The 16,525-nt window shown below is 51.6% G+C and overlaps 1 protein-coding gene across 1 annotated transcript in view; it reads left to right on the forward strand.

The window, feature by feature from the left end:
* Positions 1–16,525, forward strand: part of GTF2IRD1 (GTF2I repeat domain containing 1) — a 45,022-nt gene that overhangs the window by 10,479 nt on the left and 18,018 nt on the right. Inside the window, exons 6-17 of the mRNA XM_010075058.1 lie at positions 15–104; positions 1,024–1,107; positions 2,234–2,417; positions 3,472–3,497; positions 6,089–6,209; positions 10,028–10,065; positions 10,512–10,592; positions 12,564–12,653; positions 13,211–13,270; positions 13,783–13,848; positions 15,126–15,309; positions 16,448–16,506. Coding sequence (XP_010073360.1) covers positions 15–104; positions 1,024–1,107; positions 2,234–2,417; positions 3,472–3,497; positions 6,089–6,209; positions 10,028–10,065; positions 10,512–10,592; positions 12,564–12,653; positions 13,211–13,270; positions 13,783–13,848; positions 15,126–15,309; positions 16,448–16,506 — 1,083 coding nt within the window. The remainder of the gene's footprint in view (positions 1–14; positions 105–1,023; positions 1,108–2,233; positions 2,418–3,471; positions 3,498–6,088; positions 6,210–10,027; positions 10,066–10,511; positions 10,593–12,563; positions 12,654–13,210; positions 13,271–13,782; positions 13,849–15,125; positions 15,310–16,447; positions 16,507–16,525) is intronic.

Raw genomic sequence — 16,525 nt, forward strand, 5'->3', positions numbered from 1 at the left:
CCCCTCTTGTCCAGGACAGAAATCATCGGTCTCCGGAGGTCCCCTCATCCAGAACGTGCACTCGTCCAAGCGGATCCTCTTCTCCATCGTCCATGACAAGACAGGTCTGTGTCCTACTTGGGTGTTGGAGGTGGCCGGCAGCCACCTCTTAGGGAAAGGTTCCCCCCTATCCCCGTCTCTCTCCGGTGTCTCCTGGCCATCTCCATCCTCTGCAGGGACCCAGCAGCGCTGGAGGTGCTGCAGCGGGGGATTTTTTCCCTTTACTTGCTGCAACATCTCAGCATTACAGCTGAGACCTTCAGCCCTATTCAGGTCCATCCCTGCCACCTCCACAACACTTGGTCCTCAAGCGCTGCTGGCCAGCTGGGAAATCCCATTCCCACTTTGTCCATGGGAAGCCAAGGCATGGCTTCGGGTGAGGCTGTTCGCCTAACACCCGCCAAAAGCTTGGCATTATTTCAAAATATCTGAAACCCACTAACCAGGCGTGATTCTGCAGTGATGCCCAGGGGCTCAGCAATGGGGAGGAGACTTTGCCATTTCCCCACCTCCAGCCCACCCAAGGGAAATGCAACCGAAAAGTGCCGACCTGTTTCCATCAAACCCCTCACCTTCGTGCCTTAATAAAAAAAAAGAGAAAAATATGGATGGGAAGGTTGGAAAAGAGGAGGAGATGAAAAAACTCCTCTGTGAAATGGCCGTGCCTTTCAAAGGTTCGTTTCAGGTTGAGTTTGCTCTGTCCCGGAGGGTCTTTCATTTCAGGGTTGAGAAGTTTTATGGGGTCATTTCTTAGGAATCTGCTTTGCACATGCATGGCTGCAGAGGAGGTTGCTTGGGGCTGGGGCTGGGGAAGCCCAGACCTTATCTGCCAGCCTGGCAGAATCCACTTAGGAAGAGGGAAATCATTATTTTTTAAAGAAGCAAAATCTTGTTCCTGCTTCCCAGCGCTTTGCGCGAGAAAAGTGCATCTGCTGTGTATGAACCATATGGAAGTTCCTTATTTCTTATATTTTGTTTTGATAGATAAGTGGGACAGTTTTATAAAAGAAACTGAAGATATCAACACCCTTAGGGAGTGCGTGCAAATTCTGTTTAACAGCAGATATGGTGAGTAGGAGTTAATATCCCATTATGCATCTGCAGTGCTTGTGGTTTGCATATCATTATACAGCAATCATTTTTGTTCCCTAACACAGCAGCAGAAGCCATATGCTAGAGCTCCCTTCTCTTCCGAACACATTTAGCCCAGCAGCTCCCAGTCTCTGGGTGTCTGCTGAAGGTTATGTCAATATTTCCATTTGGAGCCCCACTCACCATCGAGGAATTTATAACTGGGCTGTAAAACGGTGTGGCATGCCGGGTCAGAGCACGCGGGCGCCGGTGCCGCTTACGGGCAAGGGGGAGCAGAGGCATGCGGCCGATTTAAATTAACATGGCAGGGAAAAAAGAAGGTTGTTGTTATTGCAGCTGCTTTTTTTTCCACCTGCACAGCTTATGGGCATATTTGGTGTTCCCCTTGCTGCAGACAGTGATTTTGGGTTAGATTCTGGGCATTTGGGCAGCTGTGAGCTCAGAAAAGTGCTCAGGAATGGGCTGATGGGCTAGAGTCACCAGTACTGTCCTCATCAGGCTGCGTAATTCGTGAGTTATCGAGATGGGCTATAGATAAGTGCTGTGCAACTCGTGAGTTATATATGGGCTGTAGGTGAGCTCTGTAATTTATAATCTATATATGTTCTGTGCAGGGCATGAGCTATATAGCTCAGCGACCTGCTGAAGTCACAGGGAGGTTGGGGACGGCACGTGGGCCAGCTTGCCCCTGGTTTGAGCAATGCGATGCTTTTGGGGGTTTTCATAGAATCGTGGAATGGTTTGGGTTGGAAGGGGACCCATCAAGTACCAGCCCCCTGCCACGGGCAGGGACACCTGGGACACCTCCCACTAGGCCAGGTTGCTCAAAGCCTCATCCAGCCTGGCCTTGAACCCCTCCAGGGATGGGGCATCCACAGCTTCTTTTGGAGGACACCATTAGCTGTGTTTGCAGATGCATTGTCTCCCTGTTGTCCCATCTCCCATCGGCCTGCGGCTCCTGGGGCTCACCTTCTGGGACAAGCAAAGGAGAAGAGGGCAGGAGGCACTCGCTCTGCTTGAGTTCAAGCCTTTACACCTTCAATTTATCATCTGGAAAAGGAAAAGCACGTGTTTAAGTGAAAACCATGCGCTCACCTTGCAGCCGAAGCCTTGGGGTTAGACCACATGGTCCCCGTCCCCTACCGGAAGATCGCCTGTGACCCTGAGGCGGTGGAGATCATCGGCATCCCCGACAAAATACCCTTCAAACGGCCTTGCACTTACGGCGTCCCCAAACTCAAGCGGATATTGGAGGAGAGGCACAACATCCATTTTGTCATCAAAAGGTGGGTGGCGAGGAGGGCAAGGGGGGGCTGCTTGGTCTTGAGGGGGCTTGGGGATTTCAGCTCTGTTCCCTCTGTGCTCATAAGGGTTCATTTGTTTTACCCTTTTTTATTCCCCCCCCCCGGCTCCCTAATGGGAGCCTCTGATTGTGGCACGACTCTATCCAGTGGCATTTGGCGGGGTGGGAGCGGTGCCTCCGGGTGGGAGGAGGAACATCCATATTCATGCTGCACGGGGATTCCCCTCCATCTTGTTTTGCGGTGATCGCTTCTGGACATCCCATATGTACGCTGATGAGGATGCATCGCCTCTGGGCAGGGTGTTGTGTCTCAGTGTCTGCGTTTACAGCGGCGTAGGAGGAGTGGACGCTTTCCCGGTTATCTCTGCACCGTGCAACCCCTCTTGGCTTCTCCATCAGGAAAATCTGCTTTGTAATATATTTATTTATTCACTCCCTGCCTGTGCAACGCTTGTGTTGTTCCCCTGCTAGAGGTGTGAAACTGCGGTGCAGAAAAACCCCAGATAAGGCTCCCAAGGGGGCTAAAATCACCAACATCAACAGGACTCGGGCATCCTAAAAGGAATTAGCTTTCCAGATGCTGAGCAGTGGAAGAGCCGCTTTGTCCCACACTGTTTGGGCTGTGCTGGGCTGGATCAGGCCCTGGGACATGCCCCTGGACACGGCTGGCACCAAAATATGATATTCAGGAGACAGGTGACATCTGGTCAATGGTCTACATCATTACGTCATGAAGTGAAGGTCCAGCTCTTTTGGTAAAGCCAGCCTGTAGCAGCCTCATTTAATAAGTTAATTAAATGAAGCGAATGACTTATAAGCAGATTTAAAGGTGCTTTAGTTACAAAGCATATGCTGAGAGATTGCTTGGTTGCACAACAGGCTAAAAGGCTTTTTTTTTTTCCCTGAAAAATTCATTCCCTTTTTTTTTTAGGGAATGAATTAAATTAGTATTTTGACTTGGTTTAATGCTGTTCATTAATAAAATTCAGTCATTAGAAGCTCCTATTTCTAATCCCTTTTTTTTCCTTTCCTTCTAGGATGTTTGATGAGAGAATTTTTACAGGTACGTTCTCCATGTCCTTTGATTTATTGCTCACAAAATTGAAAGATTATCCAGAGAAGCAGAGTTGAAATAATGTCACCTGTAAGCAGCAAAAGCACAAGACGTGCAATTATGCTCAGTGAGGAGAAGCCTTGTCTGTGCCTTACACCCAGGCGTGATGAGATTCCCTTTGCCTGGGATCGGTGCAAGCACTGTGTGCCCCTTAAATAGTGTTTTGAAGGTTTAAGCGAGAAATCCCTGGTGCGAGAGGCTGGGCTGGCTCCTGTGCCAGGCTGAGCTGCGGCTCCAGGCAGTGCACGGCGTGTTTCTGTGCTCTCGGGAGGAAGAAAAATCGCTGCTGGGTTCCTCACTGGGAAATTATTTTTTTCTTTTTGGCTGGGAAGTGCTAGCATCATCCAGCCATTGACTGTTTTTAAAAGAAGAACAACAAAAAATCAATTTTTTCAGTGACAAAACCCTAAGAGGGGGGTTTCTTTGGCTTTCTTTGCCTTGTGTTTTTGGTTTGAGCTGAAGAAGCCAGGCTAATTCTTGGCAAATAAAAGGAGACAGGTAGTGGTATGGTCCGACCCAACCCTTGCTCCAGCAGCTGTCTCAGTCCCATAACCCTGCTACCCACCTGAAATATGCCATTGCACCCCCATTTGTCACCGCCCAGCCTTGCTCCCAGCTCGCCTGGGCTTGGCTCGCAAGTGAAGACGTGTTTTGGGGTTGTTTTTTTTTTTTTTCCCCAAGCTGCCAACCCCACACACTGGCAGCTTTCCAGACACCTTCTGCTCTGACACCTTCACCAGCCAAATTAACCCCTGTGGCCCCATGACAGCCCTGGGGGTGCTCCATGGGGATGATGACGCCCAAAGGGGATCTCCAGCAGAGCCTGGAGGGGGTCCCACCTTCATGGGGCAGATTTCTTTGACTCCATCCCCATTAATTACTTTTTTTTTCTCAAGAAAAGTATTTTTTAAGCTCTAACCCACCTCGATGGGGTGGGTTCCTTTGTCTCCAGCCCCATTAATGACTTTTTTTTTCAAGAAGAGGATTTTTCAAGCTCCAATCCACCCCGAAGGGATGGAACACTGAACGTGTCTTGGGACGCATGGATTTTCTTGCAAATCCATTGTGGTTGCAGTGTCTGGGGGGAGGCATAGCCTGTCTGCACATCAAGAGCTGCTGATGGAAAGCACCGTGCGACAAGCGTGGGGGTTACGTGGCAGCGGGGTGCAGGTGGAAATGGGGAGATGAGGCAGCAAACCCAGCAGGACCGGGGTGGGTGGCGGTTCCCCCTCCCCTGACTGGTCCCTGCAGGGCTACCAGAAGCAAAACACATGAAACCTGGCTTTTTGTGATGCGCATCAGCACATCTGACTGTGCAAAAAAAAAAAAAAAAAAAGAAAAAAAGACGACATCTGCTGAGTCAGGAGGTGCCATTTTTGCAAAGACACTATTTTCCGAGCGGAGCTGTATTTTAAATTGCCGACTGCAAAGTATCCCAATGCTTCCCTGTACAGTTTTGCTCACCCTTTAATTAAAATACCCACCACTGCTAGGAAACCTATTTTTGCTACTCCCTTGGGTAGCAGCTTCAGGCAGCCTTCGCTGCTGCGAGAACAAGATTTGGTCCATAGAAAGCACAAATTAAAAGGAGCCTTTTGGCCTGTCAGGAGATAAATAGTGTCTTTAAGGCTCTCTATTGCTCCTGGTCCCATTGCCAGAGCCCTGCCCTTCCTTGCAGGCTGGAGCTGAAAGGAGAAAGGCTTCGTGTTCCCACGGCTGGGATGTGTTTTGGAAGGGTGGGGATGTCGCGATGGCACTTTTGAGACCAGAGAAGGGCCTTTGGCAGCAGCTATTTAACAAGACACCTACGTGGTTTCTGCAGCCTCGTGGTGTAATTTCGTTCCCTCCTTCCCCCAGCACGGGTCCTTCAGCTCTTCGCTCACCTTCCCCACTTTTCATTTCCTCCCCTGCCTTCAGATCACTCTTTTCATCTCCAAGGTCATTGCTGAGGTTTTGTTTCGTCTCTTTTCAGGTTGCTGAGGAACAGAGAAGGGAGAGAGGAGGTTTTTCATGGTGACAGGATGCTTTTGTCCCCCTCTGCGGTGCTGCAGCAAAGATTGCTCCTGCGGAGTGCTGCGCTTGCTGCAGGATGGGGCTCCCTGGGGCACTGCTGCTCGGGGCTTTGCTGGGCTCCCGGCCCCTCCTTTGGGACAGGGCTGTCCCTGCTTTGGGGCTTGCTCCTGCAGCACTGGTCCATGGCCCTGGCCATGCCTGGGCTTTCTGACCCCGGTCCCCACCTCTCGGCACCCTGTCCCAGCAGCCAGCCCTTGCTGGAGATGCTCCATCCCCGGCAGGGCTTCCCGGCACACAGTTACGCAGAGGTTTAAGCAAAAGTTTGTGATTATTTTAACATGTAAACCTGATTAAATCCATACCCTTCTCTTTATAAGCAGGTGATGATTGATAACCTGTCCCCAGTCCCCACCTCAGCTCTGGGATAGGGGAAAATGAAGGTGGAAAAACTGCATCGCTGGCATCTCTGGTTGCTAATTCTGGTTTTTCCTTTTCCTTCCAAACACACTCTGTGTACCTGGCACCAGGAAGCAAATTTACCAAAGATCCAACTAAGCTGGAGCCCTCCAGCCCCCCTGGGGAGATCTCCCCCGAGCCGCACCGCGGGGCTGTGCTGGACCTGGCAGGGACCTCACAGGTCAACAGCAGGTAAGTGGCACCTCTGTTCCCTGGCCACCGCCAAGTGACATCCCTTGGAGAGTTATTTTGGGGGCATTAAGACGCTCAGCAGGTTATTGCTGTGCTGCTGGAAGGGTGTTGCTTTCCTGCCTCCCTAAAAACCCGCTGCGATGGTACAGGAGGAGGCCAAGCATCCCCAGCCTTTTGCAAGCCAAAATAGCAAAGTTTGGACTCATTGATTTTGTACAAAGCTGATGAAATCGGGGCCGTGCCTGGGCAGGCTGGGATTATCTGCAGGAGCGATCTCCGGTGTTAAAGCATGGCCCAAGGTTTCACTCTCTGCCAGCACCCTAACAGAACATCCTGCTAATGAAGAGTTACTTCTTTATAAAGCTCGCAGGGAGACTAATAGTGGATTAACAGATGTTTCAATAAAGGTGTTACCAAGTTCAGGAGGGCAGGAGGCTTTTTACGAGAGTACCTGTTTCTGGTACAACGTGCCACGAACTAGACAGGTCTGTAACACGCTGCTGGCGCCTATGGAGCATGCAGCACTGCTTTCCAGCCCATGCTGGGAGATCCCAGGAGGTATTTGTCTCTGTATAGCTCCAGTTGCCTTCATTTTTGCTTCGGCTGGTCAGAAGCTAGGTCGTATTTAGCCCCAATGTTTACCTTTAAAATAATTTTAAAGAAAAAAAGCAAGGCAGCAGTATTAGCAGCTGTGCCACAGGGTGAGGAGCCTTTTCCCAGCCTTGCCTCATGCGGCTGGCTCGGTTGTGGATAGGATGGAAAAAACTCCTCAGCCTCTCCAGCACAGAATTTTACCACCTGGTGCTGACACCTCCGCCAGCTGGGGCTGCAGACCCTACTATGGCCGGGATGGGAGATGGGGTAACTTGTCCCTGTCTCCTCCATGGCATCTGTTGGGTTCCCCTCCTTTCTTGGCTCTTCGTTAACATGAATCTGCAACAGGTTGGAGTCTCCACCAGTTCTCCCCCAGCCCTCTGGGTATCTCCAGCTTCCAAGGAAGCTTTGGCGATGGTTTTACCCCACAAGGTTGGGGTGGCCCTTCCACAACTTCGCTGCCCCACTGCTGCGGGACACCAACCATGTCCCCTCCCAGTCTTTATTTTGCTAAATGGAACACACCAAATTCTTCTTGCCCTCTCCTCTGCCAGGGGTGGGGTGCTGGGAGCACCCCGTGGGTGTCACTCATGCCCCATGCCATGCCATGGTGATGTTGCCTGCGCTTTGCAGGCACCATCCCTGCTTCCTTGCACCATGGCATGTGAGAGCTGCCAGTATGAGATGAGCTGTGCTGGAGCTCTGCCAAGGGAGGTGACTCCTCGCTTATGTGGCTTCACCGTAAATGGCTGTAGTGAAGAAGAATCAGCCGTGGGCACGGAAAGGATGTTATGATCGGGGTGGCTGGGTTGGCTTGCGTGGACCAGCTCTCTGTGGCTACCCACGAAGGACAGCACCCCTAAACGCTGTGCTGGTGACACAGGGCCATGGCAGCGTGGCCACTCTGGCTGCGCCAGGACTGGCTGAGTCGCTCCGGGACTGGCTGAGTCCCTCCAGCACCTCTCATCAGCGGCCAGGTCAGCGCGCCAGGTGAGTCAGCCCTTTCCAACCATTTACAGCGGGTTGGGGGAATCCCACCCCACCAGTGCCTGTTTCTCTTCTCAGTGATGAAGGGACTTGGGTTGAGAGCCTCAGCGATGGGAATTCAGCTGGGCTGGGTCCTGGTCTGAGGTGCTTCACTGGTGTTATGAGGAACTAAATCTCCAGGATCCTCACGTAGGACTGAGACACGAAGCCATCCTTCAGCTGTTTTTTGCTCTCTGCACCTTGCTGAATTGCTCTGTGTCTGGAGGCAGTTAGACTTGGGGAGCAGCAGAGCATCCGCTGCGTGCTGGATGCCAGAGGAAACAGGGATGCTTCAGATACCGCTGGCCTCTGAGCACACTGCGGGGCTTCTCGTTTTCCCCTTCATTTGTTAACATTTGCAATTAGGACACTTTTAATTTTTGCAACAGGGGATCCCACTGTGTGGTTAAATTGGTGTGACCAGAAACAAGGAGGTGGAAGGATGGGGTATTAGGGATGCCGAGCTGATTTCTGCAAAGCAATAGGTAGAAAACCAGCCCCTGCGTGTCTGGGGGAGCGTGCCAGTGGTGCGGGAGCTGATGTTTGAGGCTCGTGGTCCCTGTACAGCCCCCCCTGATGCTCCACCATCCCCGTCTCACCCACTGCACTCCAGCTGTGGGCCAGGTGGAGGTTGTACAGTGCAGGAAAACCACCGTAGAAGACCCTATGAGGGAAAAAGAGGGTTTTCAGGGGTGGTTTGTACCCAGCCCGATTCGGATCATCCTCCCTGGGGTGGTGCTGTGATGTGGACCAGACTGGGTTGGGCTGGGCTGACCAGTGAGTCTGGCACAACCTACCCATCATCCTGGGGTCACTTTCCAGTTTCTCCTAGCTGTGTATATATATGTGCCTTATTCTTAATTTACGCAGTGTGCGTGCATATTGAGTGGGGCCACGGCCCCCAGGGTTCCTGTGCACCTCTGGTTACAAAAAGGAATCGTGAACTGCAGTGGTGGTGCACAGGGGTAAACTTACATCCCCCCAAAATCTCCCAGTGCATTAGTAACACCTATCTGCAGGGAAAAATATGTGTGTATTCAAATCCCACTGTGCTCTTCCTGCAAACAAGGAACCTCTGTTCCCTGGTAGGAGCAGGACATTTCCAGTTCCAGGGAAAGGGCAGCGCCAGGTGCTCCACAGAGAAGGGCTGGATCCCATGTGGCATAACACACTCCCTAGGAAAGCCCTCCTCCGAAATTTCCCTAGGGAAAGGTTGACTTTGACCTGAAGTGGGAGAGTTGAAAACCCTTCCCGAGGCTCCTGGGTAATATATAAGGTCCTTTCTAGCCCAGAGATGCTTTTTACCCGCACGGCATTTAGGAAGAACTTTTCAAGAGCACTCCTGGCTTCCTTCGCATTGCCCGTAGTTTGTCCTGCTGATGCTGCTGAGTGGATTTAGGGAAGCGAGAGGTGCTTTTGAGCATCCCCCCTGAGCCAGCAGGGATGCTGCACTGGCTCAGAAGGGTTTTCCTTCCCCCTGAAGGACCAGCGTGAGTTTTCCAGTGCCGGTCCTTGGCTCCTTGGCTGCCAAAGCGCTGTGGTTGGTTTTGTTTAAGAAAGAGCGAGACAGAAAGCGAACGCCTCCTGAGAATGCAAAGTAATCTCATTTGGATGCTGAACACCTTGGGTAAATTCCTGAGCATGCAAAGTTAGCTGTAGACACAAGTTTGGGATAGTGCCCAGTTTTCAGGGGAAAAAAGCTTTGAGCAGAATAAATATTTACCAAATCAATTGACTTTTTTGCCTTTCTCCCTATTTGCTTTAGCTCCACGAGCAACCACATTGTAATGATGCTTTATGCACTGCTGTCTGCCGCAGAGGGGTGCAGTCAACCAGGTTTTGAGCTTAAAACCCTTCTTGCTTCCAGGAGATCTCTCTGCTGCGGTTACAACCACCGATGGCTGGAGGCCAGGCTGCCATCAGCAGTGGTGCAGAACTGGGGAGGGTTTGGGAACAGGGCTTCTTTGCAGAGAAACCCCCAGAGCTTTTCCTTGCAGCCACGGATGTCGTGCCACTTCTGGGACCATGGGTGCAGTGTCCCCAGGGACCCCTCTGCAGCCCTGGCATCATGTGGGGCTGCGGAGTTTCTGCCTCCTGCCAGGATCAGTCCTTTTAAGTTTTAAGGGTTTTTGGGGGGGTTTTAAGCTTTTCCTTTGGTTGTTCCATGACCACCTCTTTTGTCTGCCTTTCTCTTCCAGGTCTGAGAAGTGTGGTGTTTCTGAAAGCTGTGAACCAGGTGAGGAATTGTTCATTTTCTCTTCCAAAATACTGATGATGAGGGGGACACTGAAGAAGTTGCCTGTAAAGTAACTCGGATGTGTGGCACCAGTTCCCTGGTTGCCCCACAGAGCAGTTTTCTCAGGATTTTATCCCCATTCAGTAGCTGCAGAGATGAAGGGTGTTACCCTGTGACCCTCCAGCTGGGTCCCAAAAATGCATAAATTAAAATAACGAGACTTAAGCACATCTTTAAAAAGTGATGCTTGAGTTCCCTTCTCCCTGAAAGCTGTCACTATTGGGTCACCGAGAAATCAGTGGCGTCGGTGCTCTGAGCACCACCAACAAGAAGGAAATCACAGAAGTCCTCGCCAGCCACGGTTGCCCTACCTGTGTTGGTGGTGGGCAGATGCAGCGTTACTGGTTCCAGTTGGCGATTTACCTGTCCTTGCCTTTCCCCGGTAGGTACCTCAGGAGAGCTGGGTGGGATCAGGCAGATCAAAATTGAGCCGGACGAGCTGGACATAATCCAGATCACCGTGCCAGGTAGGCACTGGGGTACTGGCTGCATCATGTCTCAGCATTTTGCTGGGTGAAGAGGCATTTGTGGGTTATCACCCAGCATGGAAGGTCCCCCCCTTGCCCATGTGCTGGTCTTTCTTCCCTGAAAGTCATTTTAAGAGGCATATTGGGAATGAGCTGGTTTCCTGGAGGTTGTGGAGGGTGTTTTTAGGGCTCTTTTTTGTTTCTCTCTCTCTCCTTCATTGCTTTTCTATCTTGATAGCAAGCTTGGTTTACTGCTTTCCTTCACGGGCGGGCTTGGAGGATCCCAGGTGTGTGGGTGCTGGCCTCTTCTCTAGAGCAACAAGTGATAGGACAAGAGGAAACAGCCTCAAGTTGCGCCAGGGGAGGTTTAGGCTGGATATTAGAAAAAATTTCTTCACTGAAAGAGTGATGAGGCATTGGAACAGGCTGCCCAGGGAAGTGGTGGAGTCACCATCCCTGGAGGGGTTCAAGAAACGTGTCGATGTGGTGCTTCGGGATGTGGTTTAGTGAGTTAGGTGGTGTTGGGTTGACGGTTGGACTTGATCCTTGAGGTCTTTTCCAATGATTCAGTGGTCTTTTCCATGATTCTATGACTGAGCACAGGATGCTTTTGATAAGGTCCTTTAATTTAGAAAAAACACCTGAAGAGTTCATAAGAACAGGTTTAATATTAAGCACGTGCTGCAAACGTGTTGGAATCGGTGGTGCTGATGCGTTTCCCCACGTTTCTGCCCGGCGAGGTTGGTGGTGATGGAGATGAGCAGTTGGGTGCTCAAGGGGCAGCTTGGAGAGTTGTTTTCCAGTTACCTGACCTGGTCAGCACAGCAAGTGGTAGGATGATCCTTGGGGTTTAATGAGTGGATGGTTAGCACTTTGCATTTTCCATGTGCTTTACAAACATTAATTAATAATCTCACCAGAACGAGGGCAGCAACAGGACTCCCAGTGTGCCTGAGGGCGAGCAATGCTGGGGACAGCAGTGACACCCAGCCCCGCTGCACTGCTGTGGTCTGTCTTGCACCCAAAACGTAGCGGTCCCCTTAATACGGTGATATCTGGGGAGTCGCTCTAGGATTATCGCAGTTAACGTATGGTTAATATAGGGGAAGGAGAATGAACAAGGTATAGTGGCAGATCAAACATTTTAATTTTTGACTTGGCAGCTAATGGAAGAGAAGAAAGCTAATCCGTGGCGAGCTGGCGGTGCAAGTGAGGAGGAGGTGTTATCACTTCTGTGGTGCCGGGCAGATCACACTTCCAAGTCCAGAGTCCATCATTTGAAGATCGAGTTCAATCAGAGGGAGTAGAGCCAAGGGCAGGGAGGAGGATTAATAGAAAAGACGTGTTCACCTACAGGGAGAAATTGATGAAATTTGGATTATTTATCCTGTGAGGTGATGATTAAGAAGTGACCTGATGGAAGTATTTAAACTGGCTGAAGGTTTATTTAAAGCTAAATTTGGATAGTGCTTTGAGGGCATTGGAGAGCCCAGCATTAAGGGAGACAGGTTTAAATGAAGAGGGCATATGGATTATGTAAGGAGAACCCAAGGAGGTTTGATTTTGGGGAGGGAGGCAGTGTTAGTTTTCCCATGGTGGAGTGGCTCAGTCAAGCAGCATTAACTTCTTAGGTCAAAATTGAGTGTCTAGATGGAATTACGCCAAGTAAATAATTTTGAACTGTTTTTGCTCTTCACCTTCTGTGGAGGTTAGGAAGAAACTTTTGCTCTTTTCCTTTGGGCTGAGAGGTCGAGTGTGTTTCAGGGACGAGCTCCAGGTGGTCTCAGGGTAGAAAAAGGCACTTGCACCCCCAGAACATCTCCTGGTGTGGGGCTGTGATCTGTGGGGCTCCCAGGAGCGGGGGGCCCTTCACTCAGCCCTTGCTGATGGGCCAGGACCCTCTGAACCCTGTTTTGGGGATGGTGCCCCCCAGCATCTAAACCAAAGCTGCCCGTGGGGTTTTGTCCACAGACCGATCGCCCGGTTCGGATGAGATGCATGACCCGGTGCCCACGCACATGGCCTCGGAGGAGCCGAACTACATCCTCGAGACAGTCGCAGGTACCAGAACTGAAGCATCCAGGAGACTGCGTGGGGGCATGGGAGTGTGTGTGTGTGTGTGTGTGTGTGTCAGAAATGAGAAAATACCATTTATGAGCCAAGGTGATGGAGTAGGGGCTCAATTCCAGAGTCATGGCCTCAATCAGGCCAGCTGGGAGCTCTGACAGACAAACTGGTGGCTTTTTCCAGCACTGCCACTCCTTCCCAGTCTCGCTCCAGCTCACTGCAAACCCTGGCTGCTCTGCCCAGCTCTGACTGGGATTGCCCTGGGGGATTTGTGCCGGCACTGTGGCTCCTGCCAGGCGCTGGGTCTCACCTGTGCTGGGAAGCCGACGCCGAAGGGCGGGCAGACCTCTTGGGTGTAGGTGATGGGTGTATTCTGCTGATGCAGCTCCAGGCGTGATGCTGCCAGCCCGAGCCTGCACTGGGACGTGTGCTCAGAGCTTAGTGCAGGGAGGGGACAGCTGCGTGACTGCAGGGGACCCTGAAGCCCCCTGCTCGTGTCTGGTTTGTTTCTGCTGGTGCTGGCCACTGCTAACCCTCCTCTTCCTCGGCAGGGCCGGAGAAGGGGCCCAGTGAGGAGTCACGACATGAAGAAAAGCAGATGGAGGGATCAGGTGAGTGGCTGATGAACTCCGAGCATTGCCCATCGTTGCAAGTTTTTGAAAGGATGGATGAACACAGATGTATTTCGGGTTGGGTTTCCTGAGCTTCTTACTTTATCAACAAAGCATTCAGCCTCCGAAACGCTCAGCACTGAAGGGCACTGCTGTGTTCTCAGGCTCTGTCCTCCCCTCTCTTGCCCAGATTTACTTTTTCCCCTATTTTTTTTTCCTCCTTGCTGCTAGCACAGCTCCATGGCAGGTGCATCGCTGCCCTTCCTTGGGGATGAGCTTGGAGGCAGCTCATTTTGGGAGGCAGGAAGAGGTCAGGGGCTGCTCACCTGTGCTGTGTGTTTTTTGCCCTGGAGACAGCTAGTTTCTGAGAGCATTTATCTTTTTCTTTTTTTTTTTCTTTTTTTTTCCTTTTTTTTTCTTTTTTTTTTCTTTTTTTTTTCTTTTTTTTTTTTTTTTTTTTTTTTTTTTATTTTTTTTTCTTTTTTTTCTTTTTTTTCTTTTTTTTTTTGCAGATGGCGTAGGGGATGTTTTAAGTCATTTGAGGAAACAAGTTGAAATTTTGTTCAACACGAGATATGGTAAGATGGTCATTAACACATGTTCATCATGCCGAGTGCCAGCCTCTGCCATGGGAAGCTCCTAATTGCTCTGAAATGTCACCTACCATTTCCAAACCAGCAGCTGAGTGAAGGTGCAATCTAATTTGTTCCTTTGCTGTCTGCTGGGCTTACAAATGCTTTTGAAATCTCCCTGGCCTTGTTATTGCAGCTCTTCCCCTTGGTTTCCTCGATGCCCTTTTGCTGGCTGCAGCCCAGGAATTGCTGCCGGAACCTTCAGCCTTCCTTCCGTGGAGGGAAGGACCAAAGTGTTTCCTCTCATCGCTTGTTTGACATATCAGAGAGGGTTTTCCACCCAAGGGGGTGATGGCATGGCCCAGGAAGGCTGGTGGGACCCCGGCGCCAGGGGCTGGCACTCAGCATGCTCTGCTCACCCGCTTCTAGAAGGATTATTTAACACAGAAAAAAATACAAGTGAGGTCAGATGTGCATTTTAAGAGCTGGCAGAAAGTTTTGGCCACTGGCAGGACCAGGAGACGCAGCTCTGCCTGATGGTCCCCAAAAGCTGATGCGGTGCTGCCAGAGCTCGTCATGACCAGGGGAAAGGAGAAGGGCTGGGATGCTCTTGACCTGATGCTGTGCTGCCAGAGCTCGTCGTGACCACGGGAAAGGAGAAGGGCTGGGATGCTCTTGGGCAGGGTTAGGTGCTGGGGACGCAGCTGGAACGGCCGATGGAGCGATGGCCCTGGCTGTACCCCACGCTTTAGTGATGGCCTGGGAGTCTTGCCCACACTCGTGGGATTTTGTCCCGGTTTTTCACCTCTGGCCGAACAGCGCTGCTTGGTGCCAGCTCTTTGGTGGCTTATTGGGAATATTTAGCGGAGCAAAGGGAGCCCTTGCCACGCTCGGTTGTACAGGCTGGCAGGCCACCCCCAGGCACGTTCCCCGTCCCCTCATCTGGCAGAGGGACGTCCGTGGAGGTCTGGACGTGGGGTCTCATTCCTCATGGAGAGATGCTTGCAACCTTTGTAGAAACCCCTTTGACGCGTGCCACCGAAAGGCAGGCTGTGTTAGCACAGCAAATGCAAAAGCCAGCTCTGGGTGGGTGCCTGGCTCTGTCCCTCATCTTGTGTCCACCAGTGTCAGGGACATCCCCACTGGGGACGTCCCCACCAGGCACAAAGTGACAACAAACTCTCCAAAATCCTCTTCAACTCATCCACCAACATATTGTCTCGCTGCTGCTTTGACCCGACATGGAGGTCCAGCAAACTTAACAAGATTTGGTCCCCCTGCAGCGAAAGCCATAGGAATATCCGAGCCGGTCAAAGTTCCCTACTCCAAGTTCCTGATGTACCCCGAGGACCTCTTTGTTGTGGGCTTGCCGGACGGCATTCTCCTGCGGCGCCCCAACTGCTTTGGGATTGCAAAGCTGAAGAAGATCCTGCAAGCGAGTAACAACATCCAGTTTGTCATTAAAAGGTAAGGCAGGCAGAGTGGCCGTCCCCTGGGGCGGATGCTCCTGCTCGGAGGAGCTCCTGCTGCTGTGCAGTGGCCAGGGGACCATCCATCACTTGGTCATCTTCAATAAATTTGCTTGATTAGAAGCAACCAAGGGTTGTTGCCTTGTTGGAACCATCCTTGAGAGGCAGCGATGTTGTTGTCATCTGTCCCTTGATGTCTTTTGGGGTTTTTAACCCACTTTTGCAAAGGTTTGGGCACAGCAGCAGGGAGCACCCAAGGGTGGGTGAGGGGGGCCAGAGCCAGTTATGGGGTGAGGAATGGGGCTGGGAGCCCTGGGGGGTTTTCTCCTGGGAAGCAGCTCCAGCTGAGGTCCAGATGTGCACATCTGTGCCTTGTCGGGATGCTGCAAGGCATCAGGGAAGATGCTATCACTGCACCTAGGGGCTGTGAGAAGCCACGATGACCGATGTAACACACCAGCATTGCCCTGAAAGAGGGAACAGATCCAGCAGAGATTTGAAAATGTCTCTAGGTATTTTGGGGGGGTTTCTCACCCAAACGCCGACTCAGCCTCTTTTGCAGAGGAGAGAGCTGATTCAATCAACATAGCAGGTGGCTGAAACAGAAAATAAATGTTGGGAGAGTCGAGGTTTTGTGGCATCAGACCAGCAGCTCCCAGGCCAGCCTGACCGCATTTTAGGGGTTCTCCTCTCCCCATCCCAGACCCCTTTCTCTGTAGCACAGCTCTAACGAGCCCTGCTGTCACCTCACTGTGCGGTTTTAGCATTAGATCCTCAAGTGACAATTCTTGTCACCAGTTGTATGTTGAAAGGTGCTGTGCACAGCTTCGCCCATCCCAGAGAAACACGCAGGACCGTGGCTCCTAAAGGTCTGTAACCACTGGCTGAAGCTGCTCAGCCATCACCAACTTCATCTCATCCCAAGGAGCATCACATCAGCTCACTAAAGAGTCTGTCGGCATGAAAATTACTTCCAAAGTTCTCCTGTTGCATTGCAGGAGCTTTATAGTGGTGTTAGCCAGCCAGGGTTCGTGGGTTTTGGCTGGAGGAGCGTTGTCCCAGGGGATGCTGGAGCAGCAGGGTGTCGCTGGCTGGGGACCTCACGCACGTGCCCTTTGCTTCTCGCTGTTTTCCAGACCGGAGCTGCTGGCGGAGGGCGTAAGGGAGCCGGCGTCGGACAGCCCGGCAGCCAAAGGTAGGCTGCGAGACGCCCG

This window comes from Pterocles gutturalis, unplaced genomic scaffold, assembly GCF_000699245.1.
Source record: "Pterocles gutturalis isolate BGI_N339 unplaced genomic scaffold, ASM69924v1 scaffold2037, whole genome shotgun sequence".
NCBI classification, from domain to species: domain Eukaryota; kingdom Metazoa; phylum Chordata; class Aves; order Pterocliformes; family Pteroclidae; genus Pterocles; species Pterocles gutturalis.